General features: G+C 39.6%; 1 protein-coding gene across 3 annotated transcripts in view; it reads right to left on the bottom strand.

Moving 5' to 3' along the window:
- Positions 1-20,092, bottom strand: part of ARHGAP19 (Rho GTPase activating protein 19) — a 61,579-nt gene extending 41,487 nt beyond the window's left edge. For all 3 annotated transcript variants that reach the window (XR_010935831.1, XM_067709849.1, XM_067709848.1), the window contains exon 1: positions 20,012-20,092. Coding sequence is in view for 2 of the 3 variants with exons in the window: in XM_067709849.1 (XP_067565950.1) it covers positions 20,012-20,067 (56 nt within the window). In the remaining variant the exon portion in view is untranslated. The remainder of the gene's footprint in view (positions 1-20,011) is intronic.
- Between the last annotated feature and the right edge of the window lie 2,929 nt (positions 20,093-23,021).

Genomic DNA, 23,021 nt, shown 5'->3' with positions numbered 1-23,021 from the left:
GCGCTTTGGATTCTGTTCCTCATAACCAAAAAGCCTTCACTAGAATGGAAGGCACTTACAGGTACATAAAATAGATATTAATTCAGCCTTGCCAAGGTTCAGAAATGGGTTTTATTTTAAAATCCTTCATTCTGGATGGCTTTGGCCCATCGTCTAAGTCCAAACTTTGCTCAGACAGGTTCTTCCTCTCTAAGGCACTTAAAAAAATTCTGTATTTTGCTTCTAATTTTACTCTTCTATCACTGAGTAATACCCAGCAGATATGTTCTGTTGGCCCTTGATCATAGCTGGTTTTCCACTCCTAAATTATTTGGGCTATACTTCTAGCAAAGCTCCTCTGACTCTCAGAAATATTTTCTTCCCTATTGTTTTCTAATTTTAACATGTTACATATAAGAACTGTATTATTCCATCTCTTGTAGCAGACACATCACCACTTGTTTGTATCCATTATCAATCATCTCTAATGGCTTATTCTAATTTTCATTATATAAACAGCCATCTATTATACAACCAATGAGTAAATGTAACACAAGCCAGAAAGGACAAGTCATCACATCTGTCAGACAAAGCTGAAATCCACATGACTCAATCAAACATTCCCACAATAAAAACAATCACAACTTAAAAGTTTCCACAACACCCTAGGTACCAAAGCACTGTTCCAGGAAAAATGATATCTCTAAACATTAAATATAACTAATCTTTAACACACTTTGCCAATACTACATGGAACTTCTTTTTTTCTGGCCACACCACATGGCATGTGGGATCTTAGCTCCCCTGCAGTGGAAGCACAGAGTCTTAACCACTGCACCACCAGGGAAGTCCTACATGGATCACTTTTAACATGGTAAAATGAAAACAAGGCATGGGTAAATTTCAAAGTTCATCTCTACTTCCCTGAAAAGTTATTACATAATTTTATTCAACAGCCCAAATCTTCAGTTGGTGGCTACTAAATTTCTTTTCTCTAAAATGATAACATAAGAATTTACATAAAAATTATGAATGTGTATTTTCAAGCCAAAAAGTCATTAAAGAAAGAGAACTTAAAATGCTGTTTCCTCAACCTTTTTATACACTAAGGTTATTTTTCCTGTATAAATTCCTGTATAATTTTCCCTGTATAATCATTGGCAAATGATTATAATACAAGCCAAATAAAATCAAAAGCAATTTCATCCTAAGCATTGACAAAGCCTTTTTTTTTAATGTCAGCTTATTTCAGTCAAGAAATGAGTCAATAGACAACTATTACTTATAATCACTGCCAATGAGAAATTACTACTCTACTGAGAGAGCCAGAAAATCATGAAATGGGTTAGCACCAAAAAGAGTCTTAAAATTTATCAGATCTAAGCTTTTATGGATGTCACATCCCTTTTAATTCTAAAAAACAGAATCCAGATCAAATTAATGCTAACATATAAATGTACATGAATAGCATCCATTATATTCTTAAAGTAGAAACACATACATACATATAACCTCCAGATCTTTAGTTTATTAATATCCAGAGTAAGACTCAGTTGAGATTCCAAAACTTATATCACAGTTGACCTTCAGGCACTAAACTGGATCAAATAGACAAGTAGAAAGGAGCCGAAGGCACAAAACCCTACTACATCGTTTCTCAACAGAATCCTTTCTACCTTGCGGTGTGCTCCCTCCGAAATAGGTAGAATAGGTAGGAGAATAAATAAGTTCAAGGCTGCCCCTACCTATTCACAAGGAATACAAGAAAGAGACACCTTAGGAGTCCTAATACACAAGTAACAAACAAGCAATCTCAGTTTCTTTTCCCCTTCTGCTTTTTCTCCCCTTCCTTCCCATAATCATTCACTTTTGTTTTGTCTCACTTTAACTTCTTTAACCTAGTTCTTTTTTTTCCTCTCCTTCACTTTTTCTGAGTGGAGCATGTGGTAAGACAAAAAGTAAGGGAGAGAAGTGGTTAAAAAAAGGAAGTAAAATGGAAGATAAGAGATGGAAAAGACAGATATACTAGGTTATGTTTTTAAATTATCCCCATATCACAAAGTCCGCTAATCTCTTTCCATGGAATACATAGTACCACAATATAAAGCTGAGAATATCACAGAACATGGTCAAGAACTTAAGAGAAGGGCTAAAGAAAAAGAAAAATACTATTTTTAAGCAAAAACAACTTCCTCCTCTACAGTATCTAATTTTAAAACAAACTCTAAGTTTGCTCAAGTTTAAGAAAAAAATTAATTTCTTACATAAATGCTGAAAGCTTCTGATGAGGCATTGGTAAATCGAAGAGACAGGAAAAAAGCTTTCTCCTTGTTCGTTGTAACAAAGAAACCCTCCTTTCCCTGCCCCATCACAGCCTACACAAATTCCAGACATGTTAGAGGACACAAGGGCACATTATGGGGCCTGAAAGGCAGTACTTATTTGGACTCTAAGCACTCATCTGCAAGTAGGAACAAAACAGAAATTAAAAACTGGACCAAGTGAATTGTATTTGCCAACACATAGATGAAACGCAAGAGTAGTCTCCCATCACACTGAAAGTTGTATTAGACAAAACAATCACACAATATAAACAGTATAAGGACAAGCAGTTTTATAATATAAAAGGAAGGGTGATCCCTACCTCACGTCATACACAAAAAATAAATTCCAGACAGAATAAAGATCCAAATATGAAAAGCCAATTTTTTTTATTTTTATTGGAATATAGTTGCTTTACAATGTTGTGTTAGTTTCTACTGTACAGCAAAGTGAACCAGTTATACATGTACATATATACATTCTTGTTTAGATTCCCTTCCAAAAAAGTCAAACTTTAAAAAGAATAAATTAATGAGGCAGAAAAAAGACTTCTTAAACATGACATAAAATGCACAATCCACAAAGAAAAGATTGAAACATTTAACTACATTAAAATTTTAAATGTCTGTTCAACAAATAACATTATAAACAAAGTTCTCAAAAAATGAAGTCACAGTGCCTCTGGAGAGAGGAACTGGATGAAAGAACAGGAGTGGGAGAGAAACTTTTCACTGTATGCTTTTTTGTATTTTCTGGATTTTTGACTCGTGAACATACTACCCATTCATAATAAATAAATAAATAACAAATAAATGTAAAACTTTAAAAGTAATAATAAAAGACAAGCCATAAACTGAAAAAAAAATTTGTCAAAAGATATAACCAAGTAATTCATAGAAGAGGGGTCTAAATGACTAATAAACATGAACAGAATCTTAACTTTAGAAGTTATCAGGGTAAAGAAAATTGAAAAATGGTATTTTTCCCCACCCATCATTTTGGCATAAACTATCAGATTCAGGTGATATCTTCTTATTCTTACTTTGCTAAGGGTTATTTATTTATTATCATGAGTCTGTGCTTAATTTCATCAAAATTTTTTGACAATCATATAATTTTTCTCCTTTATTTTGTTTATGTAGTGAATGAATGATTAATGTTAAACCAGCTGGGCATTTCTAGAATAAACCCAATATTATAATAATGTATTATCATTTTTATATATTACCGAATTTGGTTTGCTAATAGTTTGTTTAGGTTTCTCCATTTATGTTCATAAGTGAGATTATCGTGGAATTGTTCTTTCTTATATTGTCTTCATTAGGTTTTGTATCAAGGTTGTGCTGGCCTTACAAAGTGAGTTGGGGAGTGTGTCCTATTTTTCTGTTTTCTGAAAAAGTTTGTGTCATTTCTTCTTTAAATGTTTGATGGAATTGGCTGATGAAGCCATCTGGACTTAGAGTTTTCTTTGTAAGGTTTTTAATTATATATACTCAATTTATTTTGTGTTACAGAACTATTCAAATTTTCTATTTCTTCTTGTATTAATTTTGGTAAGCCAGATATGTCTAGGGTTTTGTCTATTTCACATAAATATTCAAACTTTACTGGCATAAACTTGTTCATAATATCCTCTTAGGAACTTTTTGATGTGTCCAGGTTCTGTAGTGATGTCCTCCTCCTTGTTCCCGATATTGGTAATTTATGTTTTCTCTCTCTTTTAATTTATGAATCTTATTAGAGATTTAGCAATTTTTATTAGCTTTGTCAAGGTTCCAGCTTTTGGTTTTACTGAACTCCTCTATTACATGTTTGTTGTTTATTTCACTAATTTCTGCTCTTATATTTATTACTTCCTTTCTTCTTTACTGGATTCAGGATAAGGTGGCACTGCAAATCAATGGGGAATGAATGACTTTTTCACGAAATGGTGCGGGGACACGTGGACATCTATGGGGGAAAAAATGAAAATTGACACCTATGTCACTATACACAAGGTCAATTCCAGGTGAATTATAGATCTAAAGGTGAACAACAAAACAATAAGCCTACTAGAAGGTAATATAGAAGAATATATTATTGAACTCAGGGTGGGGAAATAATTTTTAAATAACACATAAAAAATATTAAAGAAAAAGATCAATACAATTGACTTCATTAAAATGAGAACTTGTGTTTATCAAAAGACACCATCAAGAAAGTGAAAATGACAGGCACAGAGTGGGAAAATATATCTACAATACATACAGCAAAAAATGGCTCATATCTTGAATATATGTAGACTTCGTATTAATCAATAAGAAAAAATAAATAGCCTAATAGAAAAACAAGCATGAGATTTCCATAAAATCTCATTTAAAAAGCTACTCAATATCATTAGACACCAAGGAACTGCAAATTAAAAAACAATGACAGGGCTTCCCTGGTGGCGCAGTGGCTAAGAATCCGCCTGCCAGTGCAGGGGACACGGGTTCGAGCCCTGGTCCGGGAAGATCCCACATGCAGTGGAGTAACTAAGCTCGTGGGCCACACCTACTGAAGCCTGCACACCTAGAGCCCATGCTCCGCAACAAGAGAAACCACCGCAATGAGAAGCACCGGAACGAAGAGTAGCTCCCACTCGCCACAACTAGAGAAAAGCCCGCACGCAGCAACGAAGACCCAACGCAGACAAAAATAAATAAATAAATTATTTTTTAAAAAGACAAAAAATAGGGCTTCCCTGGTGCGCAGTGGTTGAGAGTCCGCCTGCCGATGCAGAGGACACGGGTTTGTGCCCCGGCTTGGGAAGATCCCACATGCCGCGGAGCGGCTGGGCCCGTGAGCCATGGCCGCTGAGCCTGCGTGTCCGGAGCCTGTGCTCCGCAACGGGAGAGGCCACGACCGTGAGAGGCCCGCTTACCGCAAAAAAAAAAAAAAAAAAAGACAAAAAATACAGTGTTTAGAGATACAGTCTCCAACTTACAATGGTTCAACTTACGCTTTTTCAACTTTATGATGGTGTGAAAGCAATATGCATTCAGTAGAAACCGTACTTCAATTTTGAATTTTGATCTTTTCCCAGGCTAGCAATATGTAGTAGAATAGTCTTTCGTGATGCTGGACAGCAACCATCCTGTACCCATACAACCATTGTTTCTTCACTTTCAGTAGAGTAGTCAATAAACTACATGAGATATTCAACGCTTTATTACAAAATAGGCTTTGTGTTAAATGATTCTGACCAATTATAGGCTAATGTAAGTGGTCTGAGCATGTTTAAGGTAGGCTAGGCTAAGCTATCATGTTCAGTAGGTTAGGTGTACTAAATGCATTTTCGACTCCATCATAAATCAAGGAAGATCTGTACTTGCTTAAGTAGCAAAATTGTAAAGAGAAGCAAAGATGTATTTACCATTCAGGATAATGGTTACCTTTGGGGGTTTGTGATTATGAGGAGGCCAGAGGACATAAGGGGAGTTTCTAGGGTGTTAGCACTGTTTTTGTGATAAAGTATTCAGCTGGGGGAAAGGGGAGTGGTTCATTTGAGGTAAATCTGGAAAATGTTAACATTTGTTGAAGCTGGGTGTTAGAAAGAGTACTGATTATATTATTACTTGTATATATAACCAACATCCTTGATGACAAATTTTTTTAAGTAACCAAGTAGTTTTGACCTAAGTCTTGCTACAACTTGATGTAAATATCACAGAAAATCTAAGTACAGTATATACTAAAGGTTAATTTCCTCATCATAAAGGTTTTTGCATAAATGTCTAGAACCAGGAGAATTAGTAGTTAAGTATACAGGCATACAGAAATAGCAAGGACTCCAGTATTTAAATGCATATACTAGGCAACTATCCCAAAGAGTAATAGAGGTAAGACCTACCCCTCAAACAGGATATTTTTTATTACCTATAGTCTGCAATGATTACTTTTACCACTAGATGGATCTCTACATGTAAGGTGATATGCTTAGTGAAAGGACTGGAAACAAAATTCACAGCTGAAAAATCAATTACATAAAAATGAAATGCAGGTGCTTTTGAGGCATGTTGAACCCATGAATCTGCAAAATTCAAGGCAGTGGGAGAAAAAAAAAAAAACCTGTATCCTGCAGATGTATCTTTTGGCTGACTACTACCAAAACTCCATACCCACAAAACTAAATGTTTCCTCCCTAGTGAATTGCTTAACTTGATTTGTTCTCCAAGAACCACAATCTTGGCAACATCTATCAAAATATGAGCTATATTTAAAGTTGTCTAAACATGACTTACCACCCTGAGAGAAGTATGCACTCTCTTACTACTTTTTCAATCTCTGGCTCTGAAACATGGCTTTAAATGTGTCACTTTATTGGAAAGCTGTTAGATATGAATACAAGTATTAAAGAAGAGGCTATTATTCTTCCCTTTTTCTACATGCCAAAGTTAAACTGGTATTATGAAAGTTGTACATAAAAAGAAAGGATAAAAGTAGGTCCCGTGTGTCCAAGCTGGCAGGGTCTTTATAACAGAAACAGTTTAAAGTTGATAAGTAGTACCACAGTTTTTCAGGAAATAATATAAAATTTCTTAAACAAAAATTTTGAAACACTTACATCCCAAGATCTGCCCTTAAAAGTAGCTATCCAAGGTTTTGTAATATGGACCTCTTATCACTAATTTAGACTCCAATCATCTACAAAAATATATTTGGGGCTTCCCTGGCAGCACAGTGGTTAAGAATCTGCCTGCCAATGCAGGGGACACGGGTTCGAGCCCTGGCTCAGGAAGATCCCACATGCAGAGGAGCAACTAAGCCCGTGCACCACAACTACTGAGCCTGCACTCTAGAGCCCACGAGCCACAACTACTGAGCCCGTGTGCCACAACTACTGAAGCCTGCGCGCCTAGAGCCCGTGCTCCGCAATGAGAAGCCATGACAATGAGGAGCCCCAGGCACTGCAACAAAGAGTAGCCCCCGCTCCCCGCAACTAGAGAAAGCCCGCGTACAGCAACGAAGACCCAACACAGACAAAAATAAAAACAAATAAATAAAAAAATATATATATTTGGCCCCTATATTTATTTGATCCCAACTTGAACTAATTTCAGACTACTAGAGCAACTTGATCTGAATTAAAGTGGCAGATGAAGGAATTCCTGATTGCTTACCCTCTTAATCTAAACATTCTGGAAATGTGATCAAGATTTTGCCCTATGAAATGACGATGAAAACTTCTCAGTCAAAAAGGCTAATTATTCTTCCTACGAGCACCAATAACACAAGTTTATTAACATATATTTAACTTGTCAATTTTTATCCCTTTGGGTGTCACAAGAATTAGTATTAATTCTGTTGCTGCCACCTCCCTTACTTTTTCTCCCCCTGGCTGGTGTACAATTGGAAGAAAGTTTACTTGTATTAGAAAAGTAACAGCAAAATTCCCTATTCATTTGGAGAAAGTTCTATAGGATGCTTCACTGACAGCACAGTGTCTCTCGTATCATTATCTTAAAGCTATTTACCCCTCAAAAAAGTATAGTCAAAGCTTCAGGAGACTATCTTTTCCTACAGACTTTAAATGCCATGAGCCTCAAGCAATTAAAACCAAAGTATTTCTACCTAGGGTCAGATTAGGTTCCAAAAGACTACTTCTAAATCCACTTGTTCCAAAGTCCAGAGTGATATTAATACTATCCAAGAGACAGCTAATGCTTTTGCTCTGGCATATGACTTGTTCAAATCTATATAACTTCACATATTGAAAATTCTTAAGAGCTTTAATCTCTTAGTCAGTATTCTACGAAACTAATCGTAAGTCTCTTCATCAACCATCATAAGAAGGTGAATTGCTTTTCTGAGGCACATGTTAGCCAAACAAGAAATCACAGCCACTCACATGTCATTTAAATTCAAACTAACCGTGATCTACTGAGTGCTTTATAATTTTAAGAAATTGTAAGGTACAGGAACAAGAAACTAAACTAAGTCTCTGGCATCCAGAAGCTTAAAATTCACTGAACACTACAAGATACTATTTTTTTTCCACTATGTCTGTTTTCAAAAATACAAGTGGTCAATTACAGGTGCAATTAGCACATGGGCACCCAGAAGACCCCATGAGATGACTTTAAAAATTGGGTTGCGGGGCTTCCCTGGTGGCACAGTGGTTGAGAGTCCGCCTGCCGATGCAGGGGACACGGGTTCGTGCCCTGGTCTGGGAAGATCCCACATGCTGCGGAGCGGCTAGGCCCACGAGCCATGGCTGCTGAGCCTGCGCGTCCGGAGCCTGTGCTCTGCAACAGGAAGAGGCCACAACAGTGAGAGGCCCGCGTACCGCAAAAAAAAAAAAAAAAAAAAAAAATTGGGTTGCGAACAATTTTTCTTTTATTGCATTTGCACATAAATGTTAGTCTTTTAAGTGTCATTATTTTAAAGAGATCTTGGGCATTCTGCTAAAACTCCTTTGAAACTGGAAGCAATTATGAGATTTTTTTCACTGTAGTAAATCTTAAGCAACCACCACTTTGGGGAAACACAATACAATACGCTTTCCCACTCAGAACTGTGAGTGACACCAACTGTTGAGATGATGAGATATTGAAAAGACAGATTCTAATGTATGAGATTTTACGGTGCATGAAGTATATTAATACTTTTGAAATGAAATTTTTACAATTTAAATATTCCAATTTCTTTTCAACACTTTTATTTCTTAACACCTAAAAAGAATCTATTGTGTCAGTTAAAATATTTATGCTTTAATAAATTTAGGCTTTATCCTCTGTACAATCTTTTTTTTTTTTTTTTTTTTTTTTGCTGAGTGCAGGCTTTCACTAGTTGTGGTGCGCAGGCCTCTCATTGTGGTGGCTTCCCTTGTTGCAGAGCACAGGCTCTAGGTGCACAGGCTTCAGTAGTTGTGGCTTGCAGGTTCCAAAGTGCAGGCTCAGTAGTTGTGGTGCACAGGCTTAGTTGCTCCACAGCATTGGGATCTTCCTGGACCAGGGATCGAACCCATGTCCCCTGCATTGGCAGCCAGATTCCTAACCACTGCGCCACCAGGGAAGCCCCTCTGTACAATCTTTTATTTATTTATTTATTTATTTTTGTCTGTGTTGGGTCTTTGTTGCTGTGTGCGGTCTTTCTCTAGTTGCAGCGAGTGGGGGCTACTCTTCGTTGCAGTGCGCAGGCTTCTCATTGCGGTGGCTTCTCTTGTTGCAGAGCACAGGCTCTAGGCACGTGGGCTTCAGTAGTTGTGGCACATGGGCTCAGTAGTTGTGGCTCACGGGTTCCAGAACGCAGGCTCAGTAGTTGTGGCACACGGGCTTAGTTGCTCTGCAGCATGTGGGATCTTCCCGGACCAGGGCTCGAATTCATGTACCCTGCATTGGCAGGTGGATTCTTAACCCCTGTGCCACCAGGGAAGCCCCCCTCTGTACAATCTTAATATACATACCCTGGGTTCAAATTTTCAATGAAAGTTTAACACAATGACATAACTGTATGTTTCACATTGGTGTACTTATTTTTAATATTTAAAAGCCAGTTTATTCGATGAAAAACACGGATTGAAAGATGACTGATCTCTTGCTTAGGGTCATGCTAACAAATGAAGCAGATTGAACGGCATATCTAATTAAGGAGAGCTTGGTCACAAGGACAGCAGCCACAAAATGACCTGACCAAAAGAAAAAAATAATGTAGACCTTGTTACTTGAGTGAAGAAACTATTAGTGCAACCAATGCAGGGATTGTAGGGATTCCAAAATTCAGAAAACTTTAAAATGCTACATAGACTTAAAAATACAAAAGCTAGCCACATTTCAAAGGGCTTATTATAGTGCATGTAGTGTTCTCTGATTAAAGTTTGACTTTCTTAGAGAGCAGAAAGTATTTGATGATAACATCAAGAATGTTACTAGGGCTTCCCTGGTGGCGCTAGTGGTTGAGAGTCCGCCTGCCGATGCAGGGGACACGGTTCGTGCCCTGGTCCGGGAAGATCCCACATGCTGCGGAGCGGCTGAGCCCGTGAGCCATGGCCGCTGAGCCTGCGCGTCCAGAGCCTGTGCTCCGCAACGGGAGAGGCCACAGCAGTGAGAGGCCCGCGTACCGCAAAAAAAAAAAAAAAAAAAAAAAAAAGAATGTTACTAAATGATATTCCTGCACACTTTCTTGGTTTCTCATCTTCCCCTAATTGTTAGTTTCCTGTTATTTGGTGAGTTTTTCTTTGGTGTCATTGTTTTTACTTACTTGGTTTTATCCTTGTAATTGTGTTCAGCATAAAAATAAACCAAGTGGGACTTCCCTGGTGGCACAGTGGTTGGGAATCCACCTACCAATTCCGGGGACATGGGTTCGGGCCTTGGGCCGGGAAGATCCCACATGCCGCGGAGCAGCTACGCCCGTGCGCCACAGCTACTAAGTCTGCGCTCTGGAGCCCATGAGACACAACTGCTGAAGCCCACGTGCCGCAACCACTGAAGCCCAGGTGCCTAGAGCCCGTGCTCCACAGCAAGGGAAGCCATCGCAATGAGAAGCCTGCGCACCGCAACGAAGAGTGGCCCCCGCTCGCCGCAACTAGAGAAAGCCTGCGCGCAGCAACGAAGACCCAAAGCAGCCAAAAATAAATAAATAGATTTTAAAAAATAAAAAATAATAAAACAAGTGAAGAACTTCATTATGTAATCCCAATGTCATTCTTTAGTTACAATTCCTAAATTAATGAGGTTCCCCCCTCCCCAAAGGTACAATTAAAACACATGTAGCAATTGTAGCTGTCATAGGGCATGCAATTACAAATTTAATATTAAGAACCATGTGATTTCTATATTTCATTCATGAATTTTTTTTCTCTTTTCATTGATACTGATAGAACCCAACTGAGACATCTTTATCTCTAAACGGATAACATTATTTTAAAGCATGTCAAACAATGTCTTACTTCTTTATTGTAACACATTTCAGAAACTTGGACAAAGATCAACCAAATCATTTTAATTTTCTATGGTGAAAAATGAATGGAGCAAAAAAAGAAAATTAGGATCATATAATCAGGAACATTTTTGAAATAGATGTAGCTTTACATGGTATGTTGGACAATATTTTCTGTTGAAGTGGGGAAAGTTTATCTGTTATAGCTTGGCTCAGATCATTATCGTACTTTGTAATCTTACTGAGTCCCAAGAAATTTGTTTTATGCTATGTAATATACCCTGGTCAGTAAGCAAAAGAAATAAGGCCCAAACTTAAACTTATATGCCTAATCTATATAGCTTTAAAGGAAGCATCTCATTTTCATACTTTTGAGTATACACAATATTTTAATTACATATTAATTTTTCTAAAACTTAAGGTTAATAAATACTACAGCATAATAAAATTCAGCTGGCAGGAGACTGAATTTTTCTGTGATTCTAACTGTTTCATTCTTGCAATAACAAAAAACTGGTGTCTAGCTTTCAGGTAATACTTCAGCTTGACAAATTATCTGTATTTAATTTCATAACTGATATTGTTATTTATGTTTTCATCTGATTATCTTAAAAGCTATGCCTTTATACAGTGTTACAGTTTGATACTAACACATTTCCCATTATAAATGTACTGTCATTAACGCACTCCATATTTAAATAATTATTTATAAGGTAAATCACAAAACTTGTAAGCTTCTGACAAACTCACTCTTTTTTTACCCATCACTATAGTTTTATACTTAACTACAGAAAAGAACAATGGTTTTCCTACAAGATTTTAAGTAGTGGCTAAAGACTGTAACACGAAAGATGATACAAGATCATTAACTGCCAAATGCATGGTACAGTCAATGAAAGCTCTAAGAATTCAGAGTTAGGAGAGAATCTGTCACCCTTATACAAGAGTTGAAATTTGAGGTAGGTCTTAAAGATGAGAAGGGTTTGACAGTGGAGGAAAAAAAAAAGATAAGTAGTACTTAATTAAAGGGTTTTTTTGTTTGGTTTTTTATTTGGTAGGTTTTTAGGAAACATAAAATGCTTTCTCCACACATTAGTGGCAAGCCCTTTTCAAAACGTAACTTGAAGCAAAGGAGGGTGCACAGGGGAGTTATGAAGATGGGTGTAGTGGACAACTGCCGTTCAAGCTTCCCACATCTGTTTCCCCTTGAGCAACAACCTCTTCCGATCCTTTAATTTATGTAGTTTGGTGGGCTGACCCTACTCCCTGGCCACCAGTGTGAGCATGTGACCCAAGCTCACCTCATCGAAACATTTTATCCTCCTCACTGATTCAGACAAAGGCCCGCAAGTCAAACCAGGACAAAAAGACTCAATTCCAAGACTCTTGCTAGATGCTAAGATTGCTAACCAGATGGAAGATTGAAGCTGTTGGTGGTCCATTTCTGCCACCTTTTTGTGAAGAACCTGCCCTTTTATAAAGCAAATACAGAGATCGGATCTAAGAGAGTAAAAAGCAGATGCCTGGGACATTGAGATTTGAGATCTTCAATATAGATTGAGCTGTGCTTGATCTACGCCCTGGACTTTTGTTTCCTGAGCTAAGCAGTGTCTCTGTGCTTAAGCTAGTCTGTTTCTGTCACGTATGCCTGAAAGAGCCCTAACACACAGAGATGTGTAAGAGTGTCTGCCCACAGTACGAGCCCTCCTTTCCGTGCCTCCACCTCCAGAGGACAGAGCGGGCTTCTTGAGTACTCTGCCTCCCTCCTCCTCCTCTGGAGCCTCGGTTCTCCAAGATCAGTCTTGCAGGCTTCATCACCGCTGCCTCCAAAGCCTGCCCCTGCGGCCGTGGCTGGCAGCCTCTACTATTAAGTCACCCTCTCTTCTTCATATTTTCCTTTTTTAATTTTTGTCTTTTCCCTTGCTCTTCTCCCTTCCACACCATTTCTCCTAGTTTTTCACAATGCTTCCTAGTTTTTCACAAGCCAGTCCTGTTTTTTCGTACAAATTGGAACTTCTTTTCAGCCAAATCACAGCACATAGCATGCAGCCTTTGGTTCTTCAACTGAACTCATTTCAGCTATTTTCACTGTTCCACGTTACTCAGATTCTTTAAAAAAAAAAACAAAAAAAAACATAAAACTTCCAAACTTAATGCTGTTATGCCAAATTTAGAGCTAAATTCTGGAAAAGAGGGTATTATTCCAACTGATAATTATAACTGGAAGCTACTCTGGTGCAAAAGATCCATGTGCAATACCCAATCCTAGAACTAGACCAAAAAAACATTACTGTACGTTAGACCTTGGCAGAAATGTAGTAACTCTTTTAAAATTATATATATTTCCCATCATTACAAACACAAATTTCTAAAACCTCATATAACTACATGCCAGTAACCCCAAGTAAAAAGATATGAAAAGTTAAAGTAGCTTGCTCAAAGGCATGTACTGCTTTAACTGAGGGAAAAGTATCAATAAACAACACACCTGCTGGGATCTTTGCATGTTTGAAATTACAAAGACCAATAAGGTAATACTATATATCTTAGACATCAGCCTGACTCAAAAAAATAAAATCAGATAAATTATATTTAACCTAATAACTATTGTTTAACAGTCTTGCTTCAGGCTCTTTATTCCAGAAAACTGTCATTCCATTTGGAATGCATATAGACCTTTACAAGCTTACACACATAAGTTTGTCCGAGCAAATTTAAGCACCAATCACCTTCTTGTCCTCTGACTTGTTTCTGTCCCTCCTCATTCATTCAGATCCTACACACCACCTCATACTTTTCTATAGAATAGACTTACGTAGTGCTGAAGCAAAGGGAAGCTAGGAACTTGGAGATAAGATGATTCTCCATGTGCCAGTTATCAATTTATTGCCTCTCACCCATCATTCCCTACTCTGCAAAAATGGAGCCAGAGACTTTTAAGTGTATTTCCTTTTCCAGCTGGCACAACGTTAAGCATTATGAATAAAGAACACTGCAGAGACAGTGCAGGAGGCAGGGCCTTTCCCTTTCCGGTTCCAGGCTGCTCGTCCAGGCAAGCTCCTGCAGCATGCACAGCTTCTCCACTGACAGACTCCAGTTTACAGCAGCCAGCAGCACCCACAAGCCAGTTGCTTCCCCCCATGACACCTCCCTATTAACAGCTTTCCCCAGTGTCCTAAAGTGTTCTGGCAGGTTCCATAAGGTGAATTTCCAACAACTTCCACCACAGCAACTTCTCTGCCATTCTGTGAGCCACAGCCATGCCTTCTCCAATAAGGTGGGATCTCTGCCCTAGGGTGCCTCTTCTTAGTACATTCTATCTCAGCCCTGTGTATAACAGTGGATTCTTTTCTTTTTTTCAGCTTTATCAAGCTATAATTGGCAGACAAAGTTATAAGATATTTAAAGTGTACAACATGACGACTTGGTATACACAGCTGATTCTGATTTCTCCCATTTGTATATTGTTTAGAGATCTCTTTAGTTCTTATTAGCCAATCCCTTGTTACTCCAATCCCGTTATAATCAATAATTCTTTATACTAAACTTTCTTTATTCAAATTACTGTATAGTTTCTGTGTCCTAGCTGAACCCTGACTGATATAGCAGGTAAAAACTAGCAAAACATCAGCACAAAATAGATGGGCTCTGGCATTTCTAGAAACAGCCCATTCTAAAAGATGTTTAATAAAACATAATTAAAAGGGTTCACTCCAGGTAGCCAGACGGTATCTTCAGGAAGAAAGTACTGATAAGTGCTCATTTGAAAAAAAAAAAAAGGGAGGGACTTCCCTGATGGCTCAGTGGTTAAGAATCCACCTGCCAATGCAGGGGACACGGGTAAGAGTACTAGTCTGGGAAAATCCCACATGCCACGAAGCAACGAAGCCCGTGCGCCACAACTACTGAGCCTGCACTCTAGAGCCCGTGAGCCACAACTGCTGAAGCTCGTGCGCCACAACTACTGAAGCTCGTGCACCACAACTACTGAGCCCACGTGCCACAACTACTGTGCACCTAGACCCCGTACTCCACAACAAGAGAAGCCACTGCAATGAGAAGCCCATGCACCACAATGAAGCGTAGCCCCCGCTCGCTGCAACTAGAGAAAGCCCGTGCACAGCAACGAAGACCAATGCAGCCAAAAATAAAATTTAAAAAAAAAGGAGAAAGCAATAATCTAATCAATCAGCTGTAATGTGTCTCTTTCAAGGATGAAATGGGAAAACCTGACATACATATCAGGTATATTCTTTTTTTTTTATTGAAGTATACTTGATTTACAATGTTTCAGGTGTACAGCAAAGTGACTTAGCCATATATATACATATATATATGTATATATACTCTTTTTCAGATTCTTTTCCATTATAGGTTATTAGAAGATATTGAAGATAGTTCCCTGTGCTATACAGTAGGTCCTTGTTGGTTATCTATTTTATATATAGTAGTGTGTATCTGTTAATCCCGAACTCCTAATTTATCCCTCTCCCCCATCCTTGCCTTTCCCCTTTGGTAACCATAAGTTTGTTTTCTATGTCTATAAGTTTATTTCTGTTTTGTAAATAAGTTCATTTATATTCTTCATGCAAATTACCTAAATTGCCTTTATCGAATGGCTTGTAAGCCTGAATAGAGTCAGTCCCCAAACCCATCTAATGGATAAAATAGTTTCTGGACTTGCAATAACAAAAAAGACTGCCACTCTCTGAGGACTTCCACACAACCACCCAGCAACCTCCCTCTTTTGCACTGTTTAATCTCACAAACTCTACAGCTAAAGGTTAGAGGGAAAGAAAGGTAAGCCACTGACCAGTTTATACAGATTAACTTTAAAATTCTATTTTCTTCTTCCCCCCTCCTTCTACCAAGACTGGCCTTGTCTATAAATATAATGGTCAAACTCTCTAAGCCAGATAACTGATAAAAATGTAAAATAAAAAGATTCAGATTCAAGAAAGACCCCTGAAGAATCTATTCCTCATTACCGTTCATAGAATTTGACAGTACAAATAAAACACTGGATTCAGGGAGTTCCCTGGTGGTCCAGTGGTTAGTTAGGACTTGGCACTCTCACGGCCATGGCGCCAGGTTCAATCCCTGGTCAAGGAACTAAGATCCTGCAAGCCTCCAGGGTCGGCCAAAAAAAACCACAACAAATTGGATTCAGACATTTAAACCATGTTTTCCGCTTGTACAAGTGAGAACAGACAATTTTTCCTAAGATCAATAGGTTCCATCTACCACTTTTCTCAAAGGACCACACTGCTGTCTTATAACAGAAAGAACAATATAACAAAAAAGACTTCAGGAAATCTACGGGGTAGGTAAATCACCAGGATACAGGACACTTTCCCCATCTTCAGGCACCTTCCTTATCCTCCAAAAACATTTCCAAAATGCGATGTAAGTATCCCAAAGTCTGTTCCAAAGCTCCCTAAGTTCCATGGGCAGGCTTGGGCTCCAAAACTTAGACGCTGCCGGCATATTAACTGTCTCCAGCTTTTCACAAGTGCTATCACTTCCGCGGCTTGCTCTGCCTCCGTCCACCCCTATATGTTCCCGTTTGCTTTTTCTGGTTCACAGTGGGTTTCTTTTTTTCCAGTGAATATTGAGGTTAGAAAGCCTGTGACTCTTTGTTATCAATTTCCCCTCTTCATCTAATAATAGTTAGTACTTTCTTTTTATGTCGTTTTTCAACTCAAAAAGTACTGAGCTGTATTTCCCTACTGCCGATTGCGTGGGGAGGTGGCTATATTTCTTTTCCTGCTTTAGCATTTTCTTTTTCTCTCTTTGGCCCTTAAGAGTCTCTATTATTTTTATACCACTACTGGTAGAGTGGACACCTTCTATTTGTGGATTCTCCTTATTATTAGGTGCAGGCTTAAAATAATAACGAAGAAATAGAAATAGAAAGCTAGACAGTTCTGAACAGATGATCATATATTCTCCAACATGCAAATATGTGTTGATCTGTGCAAATCAGACTCTTTCCTCTTCTTTATGGAATACAAGGGGACACACCACCAACAGAACATTAGAAAGGTTAATATCTACAGAACATAAAATAATTTCATGGTATTTATCACCACAAGGTAATATTTTATATCTTAAAAATGACAAAAACTATTATTCATTCATTATTGACCACCTAGACAAAGCTAACTGTTGGGAATACGTAATAAAAATATACGTGTCTCGCCCTAAAAAGTTTTAGAAAACTCAACTTCTCTTTTACAATATGAACAGTTTCAGGTTCAGATAAGATTCTGGGAATATCTACTGATCATGTAACTAATACTATAGCCCAAAATTTAAATTCAAACAGCAACTTCCTTTAAAGAAATTCAAACAGTTCCCACTACAGAAAGGTATTTTGTCTTCAGATTTTCATCACAATTCAAGATTTTAGAGCAGGCTGAAGGATGATCTAATCAAATTAATCAACCCCCTCTATGGTTTCTGGGCAAAAAAAAACGATCAACCATTTATAGGCAGCTCCAAGAGGGAAAACCTCTTCCCTATAAAATAGTAAATAACATATTCAACCACTCCCATCTCTGCTAAGGAGGGATTCCAGTGCCCACTCACAAACCCAGCTTTCCAAGATTTGGAATCTCCTATTCAGTATAAACAGCACCAACAGACACAAAGCCAAAGCACCAGGGCAATGTAAATAAGCTCACTCTACTGAGTTCTAATATACACTTACTCAATTAAGACAACTGAGGTCTCAAAGCTGGGGTAAGACCACCTGGAAATTCTTTCTAGGAAAAGCTAAATTTCAGTGTTCCTGCTTAGGAGAAAACACTCCAAAAATAAAGTAATGATTTCCTAAACTGCAGATCCCTCTGATCTGGTCTTTAGTTGTTCTACTAGGAGAAAGAAAACGTATTACGTATGGAGTGGTTATTATCTACTAGGCTCAACGCTAAGAGCTTTAAAAGGATTGTCTGATTTAATTCTGACATTCTCTGGAATAGACATCATTATGTCCATTTACAGATGAAGAAACTGAAGCTGAGATAAGTTTAAAAATTGGCCCAGGGCTTCCCTGGTGGCGCAGTAGTTGAGAGTCCGCCTGCCGATGCAGGAGACACAGGTTCGTGCCCTGGTCCGGGAAGATCCCACATGCCAGAGAGCGGCTGGGCCTGGGAGCCATGGCCGCTGAGCCTGCGCGTCCGGAGCCTGTGCTCCGCAACGGGAGAGGCCGCAACAGTGAGAGGCCCGCATACCGGGGGGGAAAAAAAAAAATTGGTCTAAGTATTTTATTCTTTTTGGTGCTACTGTAAATATGATTCTTTTCCTAATATCCTTTACAGATAGTTCATTCTATCTGTATAGAAACACAACTGATTTTTGTAGGTTGATTTTGTATCCTGCAACTTAAACTTGTTTATTTCTAACAGTTTTTTTGTTAGTGTCTTACGGGTTTTCTCTATATAAAATCATGTTGGGACTTCCCTGGTGGTCCAGTGGTTAAGAATCCGCCTTCCAATGCAGGGGACGCAGGTTCAATCCCTGGTTGGGGAACTAAGATCCCACACGCTACGGGGCAACTAAGCCCACGTGCGGCAACTACTGAGCCCGCGCGCCACACCTAGAGCACCCGCATGCCGCAATAAAAACAAGAACAAAAGACAAGTGTTGGTGAGGATGGGGAGAAATTGGAACATTTGTACACTGTTGGTAGCAAAGCAAAATAGGGCAGTGGTATAGCAAATAGTATGGAGTTTCCTCAAAAAAATTAAAACTAGAATTACCATATGATCCAGCAATCTCACTTCTGTGTATTTATCCAAAATCGCTGAAATCAAGATCTCAAAGAATTATTAGCACTCTCACGTTCACTGAGGCATGATTAACAACAGCCAAGATGTCGAAACAACCTAAATGTCCACGAACATACAAACAGACAAGCAAAATGTAGTATACACATAGAATGGAATATTACTCGCCTTTAAAAAAGAAAATTCTGCAATATGTGACAACATGGATGAACCCTGAGGACATTATGCTAACTGAAATACGACAGTTGCAGAAAGACAAGTGATTCCACTTATATGAGGTATTCACTTACATGAGGTATCTAAAATAATCAAATTCACAGAACTAAAGAGTGGAATGGGGGTTGCCAGCAGCTGGAAGAGGAGGAATGTGGAGTTACTAATTAACAGGCATAAAGTTCCAGTTAAGCAAAATGAACAAGCTCTTGAAATCTGGTGTACAACACTGTACCTATAGTCAACAGTACTTATTGTACTCTTAAAATTGTACCAACAGGGTAGATCTCATGTTAAGTGTTTTTACTACAATAAAATTTTTAAAATGTTTAACTGGCCCAAGGACTCAAACCCATTTCCAACTGACACTCAAATCTGTGCTCCGACTTAAACCACACAAACTGCCTCGGAAGAGATTAAAAAGTACTGACTGACAGCGTTCTCTCTCTGCGCTGTTAGACGTTAGGAAATTCGCTTAACAGCTCTGGGCTTGAGTTTCCTCACCATCAACATGAGTCTCAGGGCAAAGGCAGGCAGCGCTGCCACCACCAACTGGTCGGTTTGCAGCCAACGCCGCTGGTAGTCCCCCAACGGGCATCAGCAGGACCAAGCGGGGGCCCAGCTGGAGCCCAGCGTCGCGGCCGGACCACCGCGCCTCAGCTCCCGCAGGCGCGAAGATGAGAAACGCCGCGGGAGAAAGGAACAAAGCCCGGCGCCTCTGGGTCACCGTGACCCGAGGGAAGGGCATCAGTACGACCAGCCCACGGCCTCGTTTCCAAGGCAGCTGGACCAAGAGCTTGTCTCACCTCCGGCCAGATTCGCCGGCTGGCACCTCCCCTTCACTCCGCGCCTCAGTCGCCATCTTAGTCAGTAAACTTCTTTCACCACCCCCAACCCCGACCCCGCCCCCCTGCCTTTGGATTGGCTAAGGTGTTTCCCCATCTTTTACACGATTGGATGACTTGACCGGCCCTCCTCAACTTAAACAGCTTCATGATATTATAGGTCTATTCAAATAACTAACCGTCCTTGGTCGCCCCCAGTCTTGGCGGAAAAGAAAGGAGGGGGGAACCCAGCCCCGAGACCTGCCGGGAGTTGTAGTTTCTCATTTTGATTAACCCTTCGGATTCCACCGACTTTTAGGTTCATGTCAGAAATACCAAGCTAATGCTCAAACTTTGTCCTGATGTATAAAACTCAGAATTACAGATCTGTTGAACTTGAAAGTGACTTTAAGAGTCGCTCTCTAAAATGCAAGATTCGTTTTCTGTCCTGATACAGATTGATACACCCAGAATTGTAGGTACAGAGTGGGAGCCAAGAAGTACCTATTAAATTTAGTTCACAGCCTGCTTTCTTTAGACAGCATACCGGGGGGATCACTTCTTCATTCCACCTACTCCCTTCCAGCTTCCCAAAGAACCCACAGAGTTTGCCTCTCTGATCTGAATCATGGAGATAAAACCTGCATAATTTTGTCCCTGGCTGAGCTTTAATCCTCAGTGGGAGAAATAACCATAATTATGCTTGCCCTCCCTTGCCTCACGGGCTTCTGGTGAGGATTAACTGAGGCAACAGATGCGAGAACATTGTAAACTTAAAGCATTAATTTTTTCTCTGTATTATCTTTCTCTGCTGGATTTTTCTAGGAATATTTTTCCTGTTGTTCCTTCTGCATCCTTTCACCTGAAGATCTCCCAGCACTCTCCTTCTCTTTTACTAAGCTCTATCCACATATATTTTAGTTTCTCAAAAGGCTTTGCTCTGTTGTTTTTCTGGCTGGCCTGCTTTATTACATTTCACATCTCAGTTTAAAAGTCACTGGCTCAGGGAATTCCCTGGTGGTCCTGTGGTTAGGACTCCGCACATCCACTGCCAGGGCCTGAGTTTGATCCTTGGTAGGTGATCTAAGATCCCGAGAGCCGTGTGGTGCAGCAAAAAAAAATAATAATAAATCAAAAAATAAATAAAAGTCACTGGTTCAGATGCCTTCCATGCCCCCCCCCGAATAAATCAGTTCCCCTACTAAACTTTCACATAGCACTTGTACTCTTCCTCATAGTTCTTATCACAACTTATATAGTTTGTGTGACCATTTGTTTCACGGGAGTGTTCCCAACTAGACTTCCTGCCACATGTGGGTGGAGGCTACATCTATTTTGCTCCCTGTGGCATGTGGCACATAGTGGCCTTCAAAAAATATTTTTTCAGCAAATGAATAAGTAAATCCTCAGGCTCTATTATCCAAATCAAAAATTGAATCAAGTATTCTAATAGATTATTTCAATTGATTAATTTATAAGTTTGGTAAAAGTGTCTAAATAAAATTGCATTTAGTTTTATGTTTAATAAATTGTCCTTATTGTACAAATGCATGGAAAGAAATGCAAAATTCAACAAATACATATCAGTGAAATTTTTCACTGAACCCCAGACAGCCTTGGAAAATCCAGGTTGCATAACTGCTGTATATACAAAGCAGGGAACCCAAGACTCAAATTCTGCCCTTTCCCTGAAGTGTGAACAGGTTCCCTCCCCACCGCTGGCCCCATGACACCCAGGACATCAATTAATCGACTGACTGAATTAAACTGATGCTTTCGCACAGAAGAAATATTCAAAACTTTAAACTATTACCACTACAACTAGGAAGAACACCATATTTCTGGTTCATCTGTTTTGCTGACATTTTTTACACAAAGTCCTTCATGTTTGGGGAACTACACACCGTAGTTAAAGAGCATGGGCTCTGGAGTTAGTGAGCCTAGGCTCGAATCTGGCTCCATCGCTTCTAGCTGTGTGACCCCAGACAAGTTACTTAACTTTCTGATTCTATTTCCTTTTCTGTAAAGTGAGGACAATGGTAATTCTCAGAGGCGTATTGTGAAGATTGAATGAGATAACCTCTGAGGAGCTGCTTCACAGCAGAGTGTCTGGCACACACTAAGTCTAGATAAATGTTCAAGGTGAGATGATGAATATTAAGAATGCTAAACTCGGGGCTTCCCTGGTGGCGCAGTGGTTGAGAGTCTGCCTGCCGATGCAGGGGACACAGGTTCGTGCCCCGGTCCAGGAAGATCCCACATGCCGCGGAGCGGCTGGGCCTGGGAGCCATGGGGCCACTGAGCCTGCGCGTCTGGAGCCTGTGCTCCGCAACGGGAGAGGCCACAACAGTAAGAGGCCCGCGTACCGCAAAAAAAAAAAAAAAAAAAAAAAAAAAGAATGCTAAACTCCACGGGAATTCTCTGGTGGTCCAGTGGTTAGAACTCTGAGCTTACACTTCAGGGGACATGGGTTCGATCCCTGGTCAGGGAACTAAGATCCTGCATGGTCCGCGGGTGAGGCCCAAAAAAAAGAATGCCAAACTCCCTTCTCAGATAACACTTCTATCTCCATTGCTGTGTGATAAGGACCATACATTACACTTGAGGTTACAGTTTAATCGGTTAGCCTGGAGAGGGGAGTGTCCCTCCTCAAAACCAGCTGTCCTGTTGTGACTTCTGATTACAAGAAAGTATCACTGCTGAGTGCTCTAAAAGTATCCCCCCGCCGACAAGCCTGCACACCCTGTTTCTGCGAGGATGTCACGGCTCCCCTGAGATCATCTTCCTTACCCGGTCTAGTTATTGATTGTTAGAGCCACGATAAGTACAGCTGTACAGCAGGCATTCTTGAAAGTTCAGAAAGTCCTCTTGTTTCCAACAGCCTGGTTGAACAAAAGGTCACAGAAAAGTGGCCCCAGCCCTCAAGGAGTTTACAGTGAACTCAGGGAGACAAAATGGACACAAGTAAGTCACATACAACAAAAGACAGTTT

Source organism: Pseudorca crassidens, chromosome 16 (assembly GCF_039906515.1).
Source record: "Pseudorca crassidens isolate mPseCra1 chromosome 16, mPseCra1.hap1, whole genome shotgun sequence".
Taxonomy (NCBI): domain Eukaryota; kingdom Metazoa; phylum Chordata; class Mammalia; order Artiodactyla; family Delphinidae; genus Pseudorca; species Pseudorca crassidens.
The sequence above is the reverse complement of the archived record's forward strand: the minus strand, read 5'-3'. Positions and strand labels throughout refer to the sequence as shown.